The sequence below is a fragment of the Heterocephalus glaber genome, unplaced genomic scaffold, assembly GCF_053883595.1.
Source record: "Heterocephalus glaber isolate CG9 unplaced genomic scaffold, H.glaber_assembly_v1.0 deba00001457, whole genome shotgun sequence".
Classification (NCBI taxonomy): Eukaryota; Metazoa; Chordata; class Mammalia; order Rodentia; family Bathyergidae; genus Heterocephalus; species Heterocephalus glaber.
In genome coordinates, this window is record NW_028258305.1 from 18,972,069 (window position 1) to 18,989,902 (window position 17,834).

Here is a 17,834-nt window from a genome sequence, read left to right on the forward strand (position 1 = left end):
CCTTGTCTTGTTCTGTCCAAAACAGGGCCCGAAAGCCCAGCACTGTACCATGGCACACAGGAGAAGCATGCAGAACATACACAGGGCTCCCTGCCCATCTGCACGCCCTGGGCTGCGCAGTTCATCCTGTGTGGTGCTACCCTAGGGGCACCATAAACAAGCGGACAAAGTTATTTTATTTTATATTGCTCAGTTTTCGTGGGCCTAGTTGAGGCAAACACTTCTCTACAATTCCAGAGTATGGAAGAGAAAGCAGTGGACTAAAATCTTATATAATGTATCCGTATGCCAGATATATTTTTATGGATGTGTATTCTGTTTTATCTACTTCATATGCACATAAATTAGAATATGTCTGCCTCTATGACATGCAAGCACCTTGCTTAAAATATGCCCCGGAGATTGAGAATACCATGAAATCTCAGTCTCAATTCCAACATACTCTTCAAATGAATGTTTTTTCAGATGGAGTTAGACGGTGCATGAAACTGCAGTGCCAGAACTTGCTAGAACTTTCAAGTATCTTCCCTGGGTCGTATTTCATGATGTTTCCTTTTTAAGTTGGTTTAATATTATAATCCTTACTCAGAAATGAGCTTTCATGAAAAAATCAATAATTACCTTTGTCACTATTTATTTAATGAATCCATGGAAAGACTTCATTAAATTATAAATGGCTCATTATTGATATTCTCATAATAGATTTGTGAAACTATGGTGTGAGCCAGTTATTCATTTCAAGGAAGATACAATACAGAGAGATCAGTGCATGTCCAGTGAAATGACTGCTAGTTTTGCTAATGCAATATTCATGAGAATTCGCCAAGACAATCACATGTAATCCCAGAGAATATGAATTTGAAATTAACACTTTTAAATTATAATTATTCGTTGGCAAGAAAGTTTAGCAGGATTTATTGTTTATATAATTGAAATGACTTGCTATCTGTCAACATGGGTAGGGTATGTTTTGAGAATATTTAAGGTTTCTGAATGGAACCATAAATACTAACCCTATTAAATATGCTTGATAGTAATATCTTCTACTTTATGCACATTGACATTTTTTTCTTAGGGAAAATGTGACCCTTTGGATATCATTTTTTTTTTCTTTTGGAACTGGGGATCGAACTCGGGTCTTTGCTCTTGCGCAGCAGGCGGCAAAACCACTGAGCTAAATCCCCGGCCCCCTTCGGATATCATTTATATCTATATTGCTTCTCTAGTTCCTGATGCAATTTTGGGTGTGACAGACAATGTCTTACTTGGGGTGAGACCTGTTTTGTGGATCTACTTTGGCATTTGGAGTTGGGTTTTGTTCTAGCTAATTTTACAAATTTTGATCTGTGAGATGTCCAAGATGAAGGTTGAGGCAACAGTTCATCATATCCAAGAACAGATGGTCATCATTTAAAAGTCAGAAACTCTTGAAGCTTCACTCATCCTCATTTTTCTTAATGGTTTATTTAATATGTTACAAGAGAGAAATCAAGTCCTGTGAAATGTGGGGATTTCTGAACCCTAGGAAATAAGTATGTTGAATTTCATGTAGCGGAAAGGTTTAAGGATAAGCTAAATGGATTTATTCTGAGTTTGGGGCCTTTTTAACTTTAGTATTATAAAACTTCTATTCACAGAACTTGAAACTTTTTAATAATTAGAAGCCTGAGGAAAACAGACAATTGCGGCCTTCTGTAAGAAACTTCAAGAATGTTTTCCAGTCTTTCTCCTAGTGTAAGGGACGCTTCTGTGCTAGAAGGAATCCGAAAACAATGGACAGCGCCGGAATAGCATAGATCTTCATGCACTTGCTGTGTGGCAAGAGCAGCTTCCTAGGATGCAGCAAGAATTTACACTTGTGGAAATATTTTCACTGACTCCAGAGAAGCTCAGGAAAGGTCTCAAAACCACTGTGGTCACTCTTGGGTTGTAAAAGGTTATCTGTTCACTTTTAGATATAAAAAGTAACTTTTTTCATTTTGCTATACTAATATACTCTTACAACCTCAGTTAAGGCCTCTCCATTTTACTCTTCCTTGGGCCACACTGGAGATCCCACTTGCACTAGGAGGAGCAGCATGTGATTATTTTTTTCTACTGTTTCCATGACTCTCCCTGAATTATTCAAGGATGAGAAATGAGAAATAAGGAATGGAATGACTGTGCTTGGCTGTGCACTTAACCACATCATTCGAATTCCCTGACCTGAAACTCTTTAGAGATGGGTTAATGCACCTCCTACAGATGGTCATTTAGGATTCCTGCCTCAATCCCTGGGCATCCATGCTGCGTGAACATGGGCTTTCTGTTGTTTTATTGACCACCCAGTCCTTGGCTTCAGTGGCTCTACTAAACAGGGAACTGGATACAACACAATTCTGGGGTGGCTCTCTGACGTCTGATCCAAGGGAATACTCACATGTTCTTGGTCTTAACAGACTCTCATGATTGAGTAACCTCTGTGCTGTGGTATGTCTTTGTTTTGCCAACAGGCCATCAGGCAGCCACAGTGTCTCCCCCTAGAGGATTTCTCAGGCATAGTCAAATCCCTAGTTGCTGATTACCACAGGCACTCCTACCAAATTCCAGAAAACCATATCAAATTTTCTGAGATGTTTCATTCAAGTCCCTTTCCCATGCCCTTAGGATAAAGGAAAAGTAACCTTCCTCCTTGGAGTTATGTGCAAATCCCATCACATCCTATCTCTTAACATCCTAGTATACTTATCAGTCTCTTCCTGGTCTTTCCTGCCTTTTTGATGGACTAGATTCGGCGTCCTAAATGCACTGTTAAGTCTGGCTTATGCAATTTTATACTTCATTTTATAAAATGGAAAAACAGTGTTTTTAATTGGTTATCGCATCATTCCTAGATCTTAGCTAAAAGTAAAAGAAAAAAGAACCCAATTTAACATCCTACTGTATTCACATATTAATTTGCTTACTATCCCTTATAAAATTATTTTAAGCACAGCGATTAGCACATATTTATTAATTTCAAACAATACAAGGCCCCGCAGTGCTTCAACTTTTGCAACAGAGAGAAAACAGGTAGCAAAGAACACCTAGGTTTATGAAATATGCTAACTGCACCTATCAGAAATGATTGCGAGCCCAGACTCCGGAGCCATACTACCTGGGTTTGAATTACAGCTTTTCCTTCTCTAGCTGTGCAGCCACAGCCAGGTTTCTTTTCTTTTCTTTTCTTTTTTTTTTTTGGTACTGGGGATCAAACTTGAGTCCTTGCAGTTGCGAGGCAGGCGCCGGAACCACTGAGCTAAATCCCTGGTCCAACAGCGAGGTTTCTTGATCACTCTGTCTCCATGACTTCATGTGTAATATGGAGGTAAAATAGTAGCTCTATCACAGAACTGGTCTGAGGAATACCATCATACTGAGGAGAACACTATATATACCTGTTTGGTTGTTAGGAAACTCAAAGCAAACAAGGAAATTTTAAGAGTTGCATAGACTTGGTCTGTTGTTTCCCTTGGACATTTTTTTCCCCACTGTCTTTCTCATTATCTTTATTTTTTAATACATGGTATTGTAAGACATTTCCATTTTTTGTAGAATGATTCAGGTGATAAACAAGAAATTTCTAATAAAAATGGAAATTTGTCTAAGGAGTTATGGAGACATTTTTTTATTTTTAATCATTTTTACTTCACATCTGTGAACACGCGTTATTTTCCAATCTTACCAGAATTCCTATTTGCTCACGTTCAATAAATTATATATATAATATATAATTATATATATATACAAGGAAATTTTAAGAGTCTCATTTGAGATCTGATCAGCTATCTTGCTTTAACAAATATGTAGTGTCAAAATAGAAAAATAATATTTTACAGTCACATGAGCCATCAAACCTGAAACAAAACAAAAAAACAAACTTCTTGTAAGAAAGAAATGGTTTATGGACAATGAGAATCACAGGGAAAAAGAAAACTTTTAGGATGTGTGCATCAAGAAGATAATGAGTTATGTCAAAAATAATATTTGAACAATTCCCTTCTATTAATGCAGTTTTATAGGCGACTATTTTTGTAAGACTTCTCAGTGTAAGCTGATGCCACTCTCTTGTTGCTGAGTTCAATGATGAGAACCCAGCAAAGGGCCAAGATAATGTGGTCCTATCCTTCAGGTGTCTAATATTCTGATTTAAAGTTTCTACAGGAATAGATGGGCTATATGTCCTTTAAACCCCTCATCCCCTCATGTCATTTCTCCCAGCTGAGGTTGATGAAAGGTGATCCGCAGACAGTTTGAGGTTATGTACTCTGACAAGGGCCTGCAGACAGGTATTCTGTGCTACTGATTAAGGGCAAATCCATATGCTTTGAAAATCAGCTTAGCTCCTGGTAAGAGTTGATGGTTCTACTGTTAGTGGTTCTCAGAGGCCCAGGATGTAAGCACATGTTTTTCTTTGCCACCTTATGTTATGACATTCTAATGTTAACAGCTGTAACTTTACACTTAGAGTGATTTATAATGCCACTATTCTTAATTGAGAGGAATTAATTTTACAGAACTATATCTTAGCTTCATGTTAACTTAGATATAATCTAAAAATGAGAGAACTAAATTTTAGTTCTAATGTACCTCTATTAAGTAATGCAACCTTGACCAAGTCATTTTAGCTTCCTATGTCAGAGTTTCATCATCTGTAAAATAAAGAAATTGAATAATTTTTTGGCCTGTAAAACTGGATGGTTTTGTGAATAATGACTAAGAAACTACGTTCATTAAATGCCCATCTCTGTGCCCCCTCACTGTTACAAGGGTTCTGTTTTGTGAGCATTTGTCAGTTCTTTCTAAGGAGACTTCTTGCTTTGATTTAGCAGCTATTGGCGGGGGGGGGGGGGGTGGTTCACCTGTCTTTTTTCTTGTGAAGTAGGGAGAGTGCAGTAAACAGTTATGTTGAAGGACATGAAAGGATGTCCTTTCATGCAAACAGCTGTGCACCTTCTCTCTGGCCACCACTGGGGAAAAGGCAGCTCAATTCCCTTGAAAGTGTATCTTTAGAGATATCTATTATCCATGAAAGAGTCTCCGATTTACTCAAATGTCAAGAGTCTTGCTTAATACATACAGCTTTTCATATGGCTTTAATACATATGGCTTTTCAGAAGTAAAATTAAAGGAAAGCAGCTGTTTCCAATGCATGTTCTTGGACAGTACCTCAAATGTATCTCTCATCAAATGCTGACTAATCGGCTCAATTGAATCTAACTCTTTTTGGTTTTTTCCTCTCTCCTGTAGCACCAAGGAAAAATTGGAGTTAAGTTTAATGTTGGGACAGATGACATCGCCATTGAAGAGTCCAATGCAATCATTAATGATGGGAAATACCATGTAGTGCGTTTCACGAGGAGTGGTGGCAATGCCACGTTACAAGTGGACAGCTGGCCAGTGATCGAGCGTTACCCAGCAGGTAAGTGTGGGAATTAGTATCTGGGAAAGATTTTATGAAAAATAAACTAGAAAACAAAGCACTGTTTTGCATCCGCCCCACCAAATTGTGCTTTTTTGGGAAACCATCAACTATTTATTGGACTTTAGAGTCATGTGAACGTAATGCTGTCCTAAACTGTTCTTGCTACCATGTACAAATGGCATTTTATAGGTGAAATTGAAGGCACACGTTATCGTTTGCAAAATGCAGGACATTAGTGAAAGCAGAAAAATGCACACATCAAAGGCACAACATGTCAAAGCTCTTTTTACTGGATCCTTGCATTTGAACAAAGGAAAGGCTTTGTCAAAAGTAACAAAGTTAAAACTTAAAACTAAGACAGGGAATATTATAGACTATTTCTTCCGAGAGAAAGTAAGATTGGAGTATTCCTTTGATGGCAGCACAGAGCTCAAACTCAGGAGAGGTGGGAGTTGCGCAGGAGATAAGCAGAGTAGTCCAGAAACTGTAGTGCCAAACCCTAGCACTGAAGGAAACTGGTGTCAGAAACCAGCAGTTACAAGAATATTTATGTTTTAAAATTTTGCTTCCTCTTTCTATAACTGTGGAGTTTCACAAGGCTTCTGTGAAGCCTAGTGTTATTCATTTCCAGTCTGCAAAATGAATGTCATGCCATTTTTGGTAAAGTAAAAATGATCATTTCAATTGTTAATGAGCTTTTCAGTACTGTTGCTGAAACAAGGGTGGTAGATTAGAAATGTAGACCAGTGTTACTTGCATTTGCACATATTCTCAATTTAAAAATAAATATATTATTTTAAGTAGGGTACAAATTTAAAATATTAAGATAATTAAAAGAAGCTATTCTTCCTGTTTTAGTGCAAAATCACTTCTTAAAAGCATTAGTCTCATTTGTCTCTGTTCCCAGCTATGTTTTTTTTGTATAGCATACAACTTATAGCATGGTATAAAGAAAATGAAAAAATAAATTTTTATCCTACACAATAAAAATGACAACTATAAGTATATATAATTAAATTCCCTATTAGAATTATTTGTTTCTTAGAAGACATAATTTCATAAAATAATGAATGTACTAAATAAGTATCAATTTTCCATAGTACTGACTCACCATTATGAAATGAAATAGCAGTGATGCTTCTCTGAACTTTTCTGATTTACGTAATTCTACATCTTCAAGCTCTAGCTCCAAAGTACTCTGTAAGAAGAGTGCTGTGCAAATATTCACTGAATGAAATGTAATAAAGCTGCACTATGATAAAATTCAAAAGTGAACAAATTAATAATGTGCCCTGTCTATTATAGTATTAGCAAAGAGTGAGCATTTAATAAATATTTCCCAAATTGGTGTCCCAGAAATTATAACAATTTTACAAGTATGTGAAAACAGTGCTTCTGTCATCACCAAAAAGATGAAGGGATGGAAGATCCGAAATGAAAGTAACCTGAATATGCATGGAATACTACTATAGCCTCTGCCAATAATCTCCAGTGCAGTTACTGAAATCCTGGTATAAATGTACTTTTAAAAATTACCAACTATTCCCTCACTGAAATTGTAGAAAAGTACACTGATAGTTATCCTAAAATATGGACTAATCAATCCATGTCTGGTGAGACCAAGCCATTGCATGGGATACCAGGAAAGGCAAAGCAGTGTAAGGTCTAGGTTTTGCTCATAGGATGTTGGCAGCTCTGAAGAGTAGACTGAAGGCGTAACATGCTATTTCATGTTACTATTATATGTGACAGTTAGTTACTTTTTGAGGGCTACCTTTGTTTCAACAATTAATTCTTTAAAATATCTTTATTTAAATAAAGTTACTTTATTTAGTTACATATCAACACTCTTTAAACCCTAATCTTCAAGAATTCTGTTCTAGAGGTTATTAATGGTTACCACAAGGGAAAAGAGAAAGACATGATTACATCAGTTTGGGAATTTATGGGTTAAACTAAGTTATTAATAGTCGAATGTTATTTTGATAATATGCTTAATTCATCACTAAATGAGAAATACAGTATAAGTTTTGAAAGCATGTATCATTCAAATGTAGTAGTGCATCAATCCACTTTTGTAAATATTTCATGGTTTTAAAATTTTCTGTCTCACAATTTTACTGTAATTCATGTGATTAATAATCTTATAACTTTGTATATACAAGATACCATCCACTGGGTGGTACAGTCTCAAAAGTGATGCTGTTTGTGGCAGGCTAATGTTCTGATACTGGGATTGGACCAATATTATTTGAAGGAATATTTGTAGTTTTAGAGATTAATATTTTACTACATGTAATTTCTCATTTAAAAAATCACAGTGGACCCTCAAGTTATGACCATCCTGACACAGGAACAACTTTGGTTACAACTGGAATTTTAGTTTTAACTTATGACCACAGTCTCATGTTATGACCAGGATACCAGCAGCGTGCTTCCAGATGGTCTCAGATACAGATTTAACCCTTAAAGAGTTCTGGAAAGAACATTACAACATTCCTTCGCATGTGGGGTTAATTGAGAAATCCTGGGCCAGTGTCTCTCTAAGAACACTGAGATCTGCCTGTATACAGAAGAGAGACTTTGAAGGCTGTGGAGAGGAGGGTGAGCCTTCAACTGACCAATTTAAGTTACAACCGGCCCCCACATACTAATTGAGCTCAGAAGTCAAGGGTCCACTGTAAATACAAAAAAAAACATGATATAAAATATATTTAAAGATTAGAAGTTGACAGTATCATAATAACTACAGAGCTAATCTTAGAAATAGTTATTTTAGCTACAACCTTCAATGCTTAGTCAAAGATTTTAAGTACCCTTTCACCAAGGAGTATTTAGGTAATATTAATAAATTCAGACTGAGAAATGTTGCAGTTATTTTGAAGGATACCAGCAAGGAAGAAAAATAAAGTCTGCCCGCAAGAAAATAAGAGCATGTATGAAAATTTTCAGTATATACATATAAAAAGTTGATGATCAATATATAAAGATTCAGTGGAGTCACCACTATTTTCATCAAATTCTTTATTAATGATTTGCTCTGTAGGCATTTCAGCATCATGCTGAGGCAGGAAATAAGCCACAAAAATGTCAAATACTGTTTTCTCTTAGAGCTTCATCTGCAACAATGCCATAAAGTTTAAATATAAATTTGAAACTGTGTCATCTAGATTTAAGTTTTTAAAACAAAACGATTTTAAATACTGTATAAGTTCAATCACAAAGTTGAGTATATACTCTTTTATATCAGTTTGTCGCATGGCTATTTTATTTTTAAAATTTTGGGGGGTTATTATTTATTAGAAAAGCAGCTGGACTAATGGTTTTACCACCAAATCCTATAATCAGAGAACCAGGAACCAACAGACTATATTTGGTTCTTTTTAAAGTGCTTGCACTGCAAAAATATAGGTAATAAGGGTTGAAATTAGTAATTAAGTTTAGCACTTAACCTTCCATTATAGGGCTTTGTGGTAAGTGCTTTTATATGAAGGAATTCATCTAGTAATGGCACTATACCTTTAATGAAAAACACCTAAAGCATTGACCAGTAGCATTACCCTATAATTGTCTGGATGGCTTTCACAGAGAAACTAATTAGTAGAGGTAGATTTTCTGCTCTTTCGGAGAATATGAAATATTCTTAGAACCCAATAATTCACACTTTAGAATAAATATTGAATTTTCTAAATAGCGCTCCTAGTTTCCATTATTTTTTGGTGCACATAGCAAAGTAAAGAAGTAATGTTTTGCAAAGCATTTAAAATTGAAAAGCCATTTCTTGGTGCATAATCAGTTAAAGTTCTAGAATATAATGCATCATTAATCTCTTGTTTGCCCCTAATTACAGTTGTGCAGCAAAATTTTCTGTCTCAACAAAAACAGACCCCCTTTTCTCATAGGATTAATCCAAGAGGGCTAACATCATCTTGCTTGGCCCGACTCAAGATTACTCCAAAAAAACTCCATTTACCTTTGGGGATAAAACTTGGAATTCGCTTTCCTATCACAGTGTCCCCAGTGATGTCTTTTATACCTATACAGGTCAAATAGTCATTTTATTGCCAAATCAGCACCTCAATACAACTCATATTTAAAGAATGTCTACTACATAAAAGAATATATTAGACTCACGGTCTGTTTACACAGATACTTTTAAAATGCTCAGGGTTGGGCCGGGGATTTAGCTCAGTGGTTCTGCTGCCTGCTGTGCAAGCACAAGGACCCGAGTTCGATCTGCGGTACCAAAAAAAAAAAAAAATGCTCAGGGTTAAACATATAATATGTGGGAAATACAGGGGTTATATTGCATTTCGCTAAAAATACGATACACCAGAAAAACAACAACAACAGTAATAGACAACAGATTCTAAGGAGAGCCCATTTTGGAGTGAGTGGTATAGTAGAACCATAAAAATAATTACCTTAATTTGCGTCTTTGCAACCAAGCATTCGTTTAGGTGGAATTAGCAGGAAAAGCCAGTCACAGAAAATCGGGAGCTATTAATAGTTCACAGGGTGAAAGAGAATAGAGGATGAATGCAGAATGCAGTATAAGACCTGCTTTTTACCTTCTCTCTGTTTTCCTCCCTCTCCTCTCTCTTTCTCTTTCCTTTTACCATAAGTAAAACTACCATGCTTCAGTGTGTCACCAGAAGGCATTACATATGAAAAGAACTAGAAACCTGTGGTAGGAACAAACAGAAATCAAAGACCTGGCTCTCGGTTGCTAATGACTTAGTCTGTTTGAGAGATGAGAGGAACTAAGAAAATCTGCCAAGGTCAAATACACTTTGAAACTGACAAAATTACTAGCGCAGTGTTTAATTACTATTGGAATTTGAAGAAGGAAAGAACTGGTGGTCTGGAGTGGTGTGACAAAGTAAATCCTTTAGGATGAGGGCACTTGAAAGAAAAAAGTAGTCCCAGGGAAGACTTTCTAGAGCTGATGTAAATACTTTTTGCGTTACTGCAATTTGGCTGGAAGATCTTAACAGTATGAGCTCTAAATCTTAATTATTTTCATCAGTAATATATTTCAGAGGTCAGGAAACTAACATTGATTATTACCCTTTGAATTCTATATATTTACTTTGTATTAATTGATTATTTTTATATCAACTCATTAATAATTCATTGATTATCCATTTAAGCATTCTTTTTACTTAGAGTTTTCTATTTTGGTACCAAAGATTGGTTAATCTTATGATTAATCTTATGATTGATTAATCTTATGGCTTTTAAATTTATAATTAGCCTAGATTTTATTATGTATGATATAACTAAGGAAATCTGGGTTGTTTTACAATTATAACATTTGAAGGCTAGAAGGAACTTCAAATTTCTTCTATTCCAGCTTCTTCATTTGTCAGACAACATAATGGAATTTGAAAAGCCCAACTAATTTGCTCAAAGTTACTATGCTGTTTAGTGGCTAAGTCAAAACTGCACTTGGGGACTTTTGTCTACATACTGTGAATCTTCCTTTATACCATCTGGAAGAAAGAATCCATAGCAAAGAAAGATCATGAGATAAATCTTTCCGTCTAGCATGATGTACTTAACATAATGAAAAGTCGTAAATTGGCCGGGGATTTAGCTCAGTGGCGATGCACCTGCCTTGCAAGCTCAAGGTCCTGAGTTTGATCCCTGATACTGCAAAAAAAAAAAAAGGAAAGAAAAGAAAAGTCTTAAATTGTGTAATTGGTTGTAATTGCATATTAGTCCATGCAAGAGCCTGCTATTTCTGTTGAATCCCCAAATCCGTCTTGTGACTTTTAAACAATAACACATGAAGTAAAAGTAATTTTCTTACAAAATCATAGTTATTTTGTAGTCACTAAATTTTGAACCAATAATTCTCATTAATAGGTTCCGATTATTGTTTTACTTCACTTGAGAAACTTAATTAATAAATTAAGTCAATTACTATAGACTATTACAATTAGAATTAGAACATTAGAATCCTTACACATTATTTGGGAGAAAAACTCTACATAGAGGCTTGCTCCATGCTATAATTAAATGTATAAATACAGGAAATGTTTGACCAAATTTTATTTCCTTGCAAGATAGTGAATATATAAATCTCTTCAGGCAACTGATAAGGCATTCAAAAGATTTAAATCATTTTTTAAATATATTACCAATTTTAGATAGAATGCAACAAAAGAAATAATAATAAGGGCTTGAAAAACAGTAGTTAAATAATTATTGAATGATTTCTAGATCCCTCATTAAACTTATGCAAAATATTGTTTTTTGCTGTTGGCTTTCAACCAAAATAGACTAATATGCATGGTAGACATTTATTTCAATCCATAGAGATTTGGCTTCTTTTAACATACTTAAATGTTTACTAATCCTAATTTTTCATAGTAAATCTTAGGCAATGAGAAATCTTAGGTAAAATAAGTGGCTAAAACTCTCATATTTTCTGTGTTATTTTCCTTATTTCATGGTGTTCGATTTTGCTGGACTTTAGAGGTTGTTCTTAATTGAGAAACTGCACGACCTGTTTATTGAGCACCATATCAAATACATCTACCTGAAATTCTCAATTTAGCTTCAGGGAAATTGTGTCCAAGGAAAAGGAAAGGAATGACATATTTTCAGGCTTCTTTTTCCAAGTTGCTCACTTTTTAAAAATTAATTTTATTGGCAAAATTTATATATATATATAATGATCATAATCATAAGAAATTTGAACCTGCACATGATATATCTTGATTCCTCTTTTTTCCCAATCCCCTCCCCTTCCTTCAACCCCTCTTCCCCTTCTTATTTACAAAAGCTTTGTTTCCATTTTTTCCTTCTTTTCTCATTTATTCTTTTCCCTTCCTTCTTCCCCCCCCCGCCTTCCTTAATTCCCCTTTCCTTTTGAACAGTTTCTTCCTATTTCACATTATCTATTATACATTTTGGTCCTTATTTATCCTTCCAGTTTCTCACACCAGATAATGCAATATTTACACATGTGTGTCCAATTTATTTCACTTAAGAGTATAATCTCAAGGGGCATTCATTAGCTATAAATGTCTCAAGTCTATCCTTCTTTATGGCAGAGTAAGACTTTGCTGTGTAAAAAAACCTATCTTTCTCACTTGTTCTTACATTGTAAGTGACCTGGATCTCTGTCAATTATTAGAATATTTTCCTTTTGCTGTGAGGCATATTAGAACTTTTAAAAATTTCTCATTTAAAAAAAGGAGAAAGTTCTTTTGATGCTTAGGTGGACTTTGAACTCATTTAGACTACCAAACATAAATAATACAGATATTTTCTAAAATATCATTGCTCATAGTGCAACAAAAGTAAAGGAATGACAAGGTTTTCGTGTCCTGGTTTTAAAATCCAAGTCTTGTCATGGGGCTATATGTTGACTTTTATTTCATTCTTACTATTCTTGGAAATATTTTTCATGTTCCTTCCTAGGAAACTTGTCATTGAGGTCTACCTGCACCTTCCATAAAATAGCCTTGCACTGCAGGCCAATTCTCTGCCCCCATCAGTATTTTGCCTTATAACACTGGGGCCAGCTTCTTATAGGGCCAAATTAATCATCGTTTTTAAGGAAGGACAATTCAGAAATCTCAGTTTGACCCTAACAGGCCATTTCCTTCTGTTTTCAGAGCATACACATTCTTCACCTTAGAAAACAAATGCATTATTAAATATTTATTCCTGACAGGAGTGAAACAGTCTGTAAATACTAGTTTCTTTAGATGTGTGTTGAGTGTCTACTATTTGGATACCACTGTGAATGATGCAGAGACATATGGGTCAGAGTTCTTGTCTTTGTATTTCCTGTACTACTTTTTGCTTCTCAGTTTAGTCTAGGAGCCAAATGGAACAGCTACATCACACCATCCGAAACCAAGAGCCCAGTAAAATGGATAGCAACCCAGAGTTTCCCTGTATATTTGAAGCTAAACTTAACTTCATTCTATGAAATAATTAAGTGTATTTGGAAACATTTAGTGTACAAGAATTTGTTCCACTTTGTATTTTCAATGAGCCTTTCTTTGACAATGTTTCAGACATTATTACCTAGAAACACCAATCATAAATATCATTGATCATTACTATGTTCAAGGAATTTGGCTAAGTAGGTTATCTGATATTATCTTGTCCTTCCTCATTATTGTTTCTAGTGTACACTTTGTTTAGCAATTTAAATTCATATCTTAATGAAAAGATATGCTGATCCCACTCCTGAAAAACACTCACCTTAAACAAGAGAATAGAATTACCATAATTTTACATAAGAGTAGCAAATGATATTGACTGAGATAGGATTGAAAGACTTTTCTTCCAGGATAATCAGGTTGATGAATCTATCCCTGGTTAGGAATAAAGAATTGATCCTGTCAGATATAAAAAATTGTCATCACAAGTACAAAATTTAGTTTTTAGAAAATGAAATGGAAAAGAGCTTTAAAAATACCTGAAGATTAAAGACCAGAGAAATTATACTTTTAATTATTAGAGTTTCAAAAACTTCAAATGCCTTTTCCAAATACTGTTTTTGGTTGATATTAAAAAGATGTCTAGTTTTGTAATAATTCTTTTATAATTCAATCATTATCCAAAAGTATCTTCTTTTTTATTCCTGTACCAGGAATCGAACTCAGGACCTTGTGCTTAACAGGCAGGTGTGGCGCCACTGAGCTACATCCCAGCCCATGAGCTACATCCCCAGCCCCAAAAGTATCTTTCTTGTATCTTCTAGTTTATAATTACCTGAGTTTAATGGAGGATAAGTCACATTCCCAGCTCAATGACAAGCTCTTCTCAATACTTCCACAAATATTCTGACCCCATATTTTCTCAAGAGCCTTCTATGAAGTTTCCCAGGAATATTTATATACTTTTATGATGAACACCAACAGTAATGAGTATTTTTTGTGTCTGATCTACTTTTTTTTTTTATCATGTAAGCTTGAAAGTAAGTTGGAATTAAACAGTGTGGTCAAGTGGTAGCCCAGGAAAAAACTTAAAATTTAATACACTAGTATCAAGGACCTATGTAGAATACAAACATTAGATAGGTAACTCTCTTCAGTTTTAGACATTCTCTGATTAATTCTTCTTAAACTCCTTTGAATTTCTACCTCCATATGACTCTGATAAAGTAGGGCACCCCATCTTTAGAAAATACAGAACACATATATTAAATACATTAAATTATAGAACACATTAAATTATGCATATGTTTTTTAAGGGCTGCAGCTCACAATACTTAGGTCCATTTGTCTACAATTCAAAACCTCTATTCTAGCTGGGTGTGGTGGCACACACCTGTAATCCCAGAACTTGGGAGGCTGAGGCAAGATGATTGCCATGAGTTTGAGACCAGCCTGAACTACATAGCAAGATCCTGTCTCAAAAAAACAAAACCAAACAAAAAACAAAGCAAAACAAAAAGAACTCTCTGTTCTAAGTGATCTTTTAACATGTTAATATTTTAAAGGAAAAAATGAAATGAGACTCCTATGAAATATAGCTGCCCTTTGCTAACATTCTAATAATCACCTCCTAATCTCTGATTTAGCCCTCTGGGTGTAGCCTTTACTAATTTAGATAATTTAACAGAGTAAGATCAACTTTTGTACTTTTGATTTAGAACACAATTGTTTTCTCAAATATGATTATAAGAATGCCACTATTCTTCTTATAAATGTGTTTTGGGTACTGATAAATGCACCAGTAAAAAAAATATCGACTTTATATACCTCTTGACATGATACATTTAGAAATGTACTTCACTTCTTCAATATTGCTGATAATCTCAACAAAAATCCATAGACTCACCCTAATCATGACGAACCCAAATCGAGGGACATTTTACACAATAACTCATGAGCACTCTTCACAAATGTCAAGTACAGTACATGAATGATAAAGAAAGACATATGTAAGGCAACTCAGGAGGAGATGTGACAACCTCATGCACTAGGAGATCTCAATTTGATGCCAGAATAGAAAAAAAGCATTAGTTATAAACTGGTAAAACTTAACACAGTCTGTATTTTATGTTAGAGCTGATTACCAATATTAATTTCTTGGTTTTAAGAACTGTCCAATAGTTATTTAAATTACTAACAAGGAGAAGGGTGGACAAAAGGTACAAGGAACTCTCATTACCTATCTTTTGTAACTTTTTGATAAATGGTTCTTTCAAAATAAAAAGTTTAAAGATGATTTCCACCTACAAATACCTTTTACTCAATTTTTGATATATTATCACATCATTCCAGGTAAAAAAGCAATTTAAACAGTAAAACTATTTGGTTATTATGAAAGTATATTTATTCCTAGGGAATATAAGCTTAATTTCTGTAACAATCCGAAGATGTCATCTAACCTAATACATTATTATAGTTGGTTCTTAATTAAGACAGAATGATATGATAAATGTGGAAAACTTTTGAAGTATAAAGCCTTTAAGTAGGCCATATATTAAAATTTAAATTATGATGATGAATATTTTGTGTCAAATTTATCCTCAAGGGTAGAATAGTTTTCAAAGACAGGTTTTCATCTTAAACATTTTAAAGTCTGTTTTGTTTTTAGCCTTAAAAATTTGGCTGCATTAAAAAGCAGTTGAACTCCCTCAATCCTTAAAATCTGAGACTGGCTTTCCTCATGTTAAGATATACTGAATTTGTCATCTTGAGCATATTATCTATATTGGTGGCCTGAATATTTAAAATGTCCATTGAGAATTCTAAAGAAAATATATCTAACACAAGTCCATCTAGATATTACCATATGCATTTCCAATGAAGTATTTTAGCTGGATTTATGAGATATAAAACTAGACAGAATAGAGGAACATTTAGCTTCATTTTTCTAGATAGTGTCAACTAATTAATAACATGCCATAATAATTTTTAAGGGTCACCTTTGCCAGAGCATTTTAAAAGTCCAAGTAGAGTCTTCAGTCCTCTCATTTATTATTTTTATTGCTCAGGTTGGCAGAGGACTTGGATGAGAGTACATTTCATGGCTAGAGAGGATACAAAAAATAAAATGAAGCTTTTTCAAATGCAAAGGTTTGCTTTGTTGAAAAGAGGGATAGAATGGTCACAATCCTTGTTGGAAGCAGACCTAGGAATAATTAGATGAGTCCTATGCTTTATGGAAATAGAGTTAAAATAGAAAAATCCATCGGATTAACTCACTAAAGGAAATTACTGTTGCACTAACATTGGTATGAAGAGGAAATGGAGCTCCCCTCAAATCCCAGACATTCACAGAACCCTTTTAAATTATTGCTTATTGTGAGATCTAGTAACATGTGATTTATGGTGGACACTGTATACTGGGCACTGTGCTAGTAATTTTATAAACATTATCACATTATGCAATAACACTCACAAAATGATTATAAAGCAGCAAATAGTATTACTTTTTGATAAATGAGGAAACACAGAATAGGTTACTTGACAATGTCATGTATTGCTTGTTTATTCCAGTCCTCTAATGAGGTATTATTATAGAATTTGCTGTCTGTACCATTTATTCCCATTTCCTCTAGGAAAAAAACTTTCGATTTTTATTCCTGATACCCACCTGATTGTACGATATGCCAACTTTTGTGGTGCTCAGGTTTTGATACCAGCTTTTACTACTTCTTATTTTCAGATCTCTGAAGGCCGTTCAAGGTCCCCTTGGATCTGTAGCATGCTTATAATGATGTTACTTCCCAGTGCTGCTCATTCTGGGTCTACATTCAGAAGATAGTACCCATTTAAATTTGGGTACCACTTTTAAACATTATTTTTGCTATAGGAAACGAATGACCAAACTTCAACCATATGCCACAGACTTAAGACAAGATTAAAAGTGGGATAGACACAGTGGTAGTTAGGAGAGAAGACTCAGTCAGATTAATTTGGTTCAAGCCCCAGTTCAGACACTTACTTCATGTGTAACCTGAAGTGACAGTAGGCCCCGATCTCCCTATAAGAATGTGTACAAGTTGGCCCTTTATCTGCAACTTTGATTTCCATGATTTCAGTTATAGCCAACCATGGTCCAAAAATATTAAATGGAAAATTTAAGAAATAAACAATGAATCAGTCTTAAATTTACTTCCTTCTGAGTAGGTGGTGAAGTCACTCACCATTTTGCTCGGTCCTACACCATATATGAGTCTTCTCTTGGTCTCATGTATTTATTCCCCATCCACTAGCCTCTTGGCAGCTGTCTGGGTGATCAAATCACTGTGTTCGGACCATAGTGATTGTGTGCAAGTGACCATTATTCTTCTTACCAGTGGCACCAAGGTGCAAGGGTAGTGATACTGGCAAATTTATTATAATGTGTTGTTGTGTTTGTTTTATTTTATTATTAGTTTTGATTGATAATCTCTTACTATGCCTAT

At 34.7% G+C, this 17,834-nt stretch overlaps 1 protein-coding gene across 48 annotated transcripts in view; it reads left to right on the forward strand.

The window, feature by feature from the left end:
* Positions 1 to 17,834, forward strand: part of Nrxn1 (neurexin 1) — a 1,121,547-nt gene that overhangs the window by 949,274 nt on the left and 154,439 nt on the right. For all 48 annotated transcript variants that reach the window (XM_087216047.1, XM_087216049.1, XM_087216063.1 and 45 more), the window contains one exon: positions 5,269 to 5,440. In XM_087216047.1, the coding sequence (XP_087072173.1) occupies positions 5,269 to 5,440 (172 nt within the window). The remainder of the gene's footprint in view (positions 1 to 5,268; positions 5,441 to 17,834) is intronic.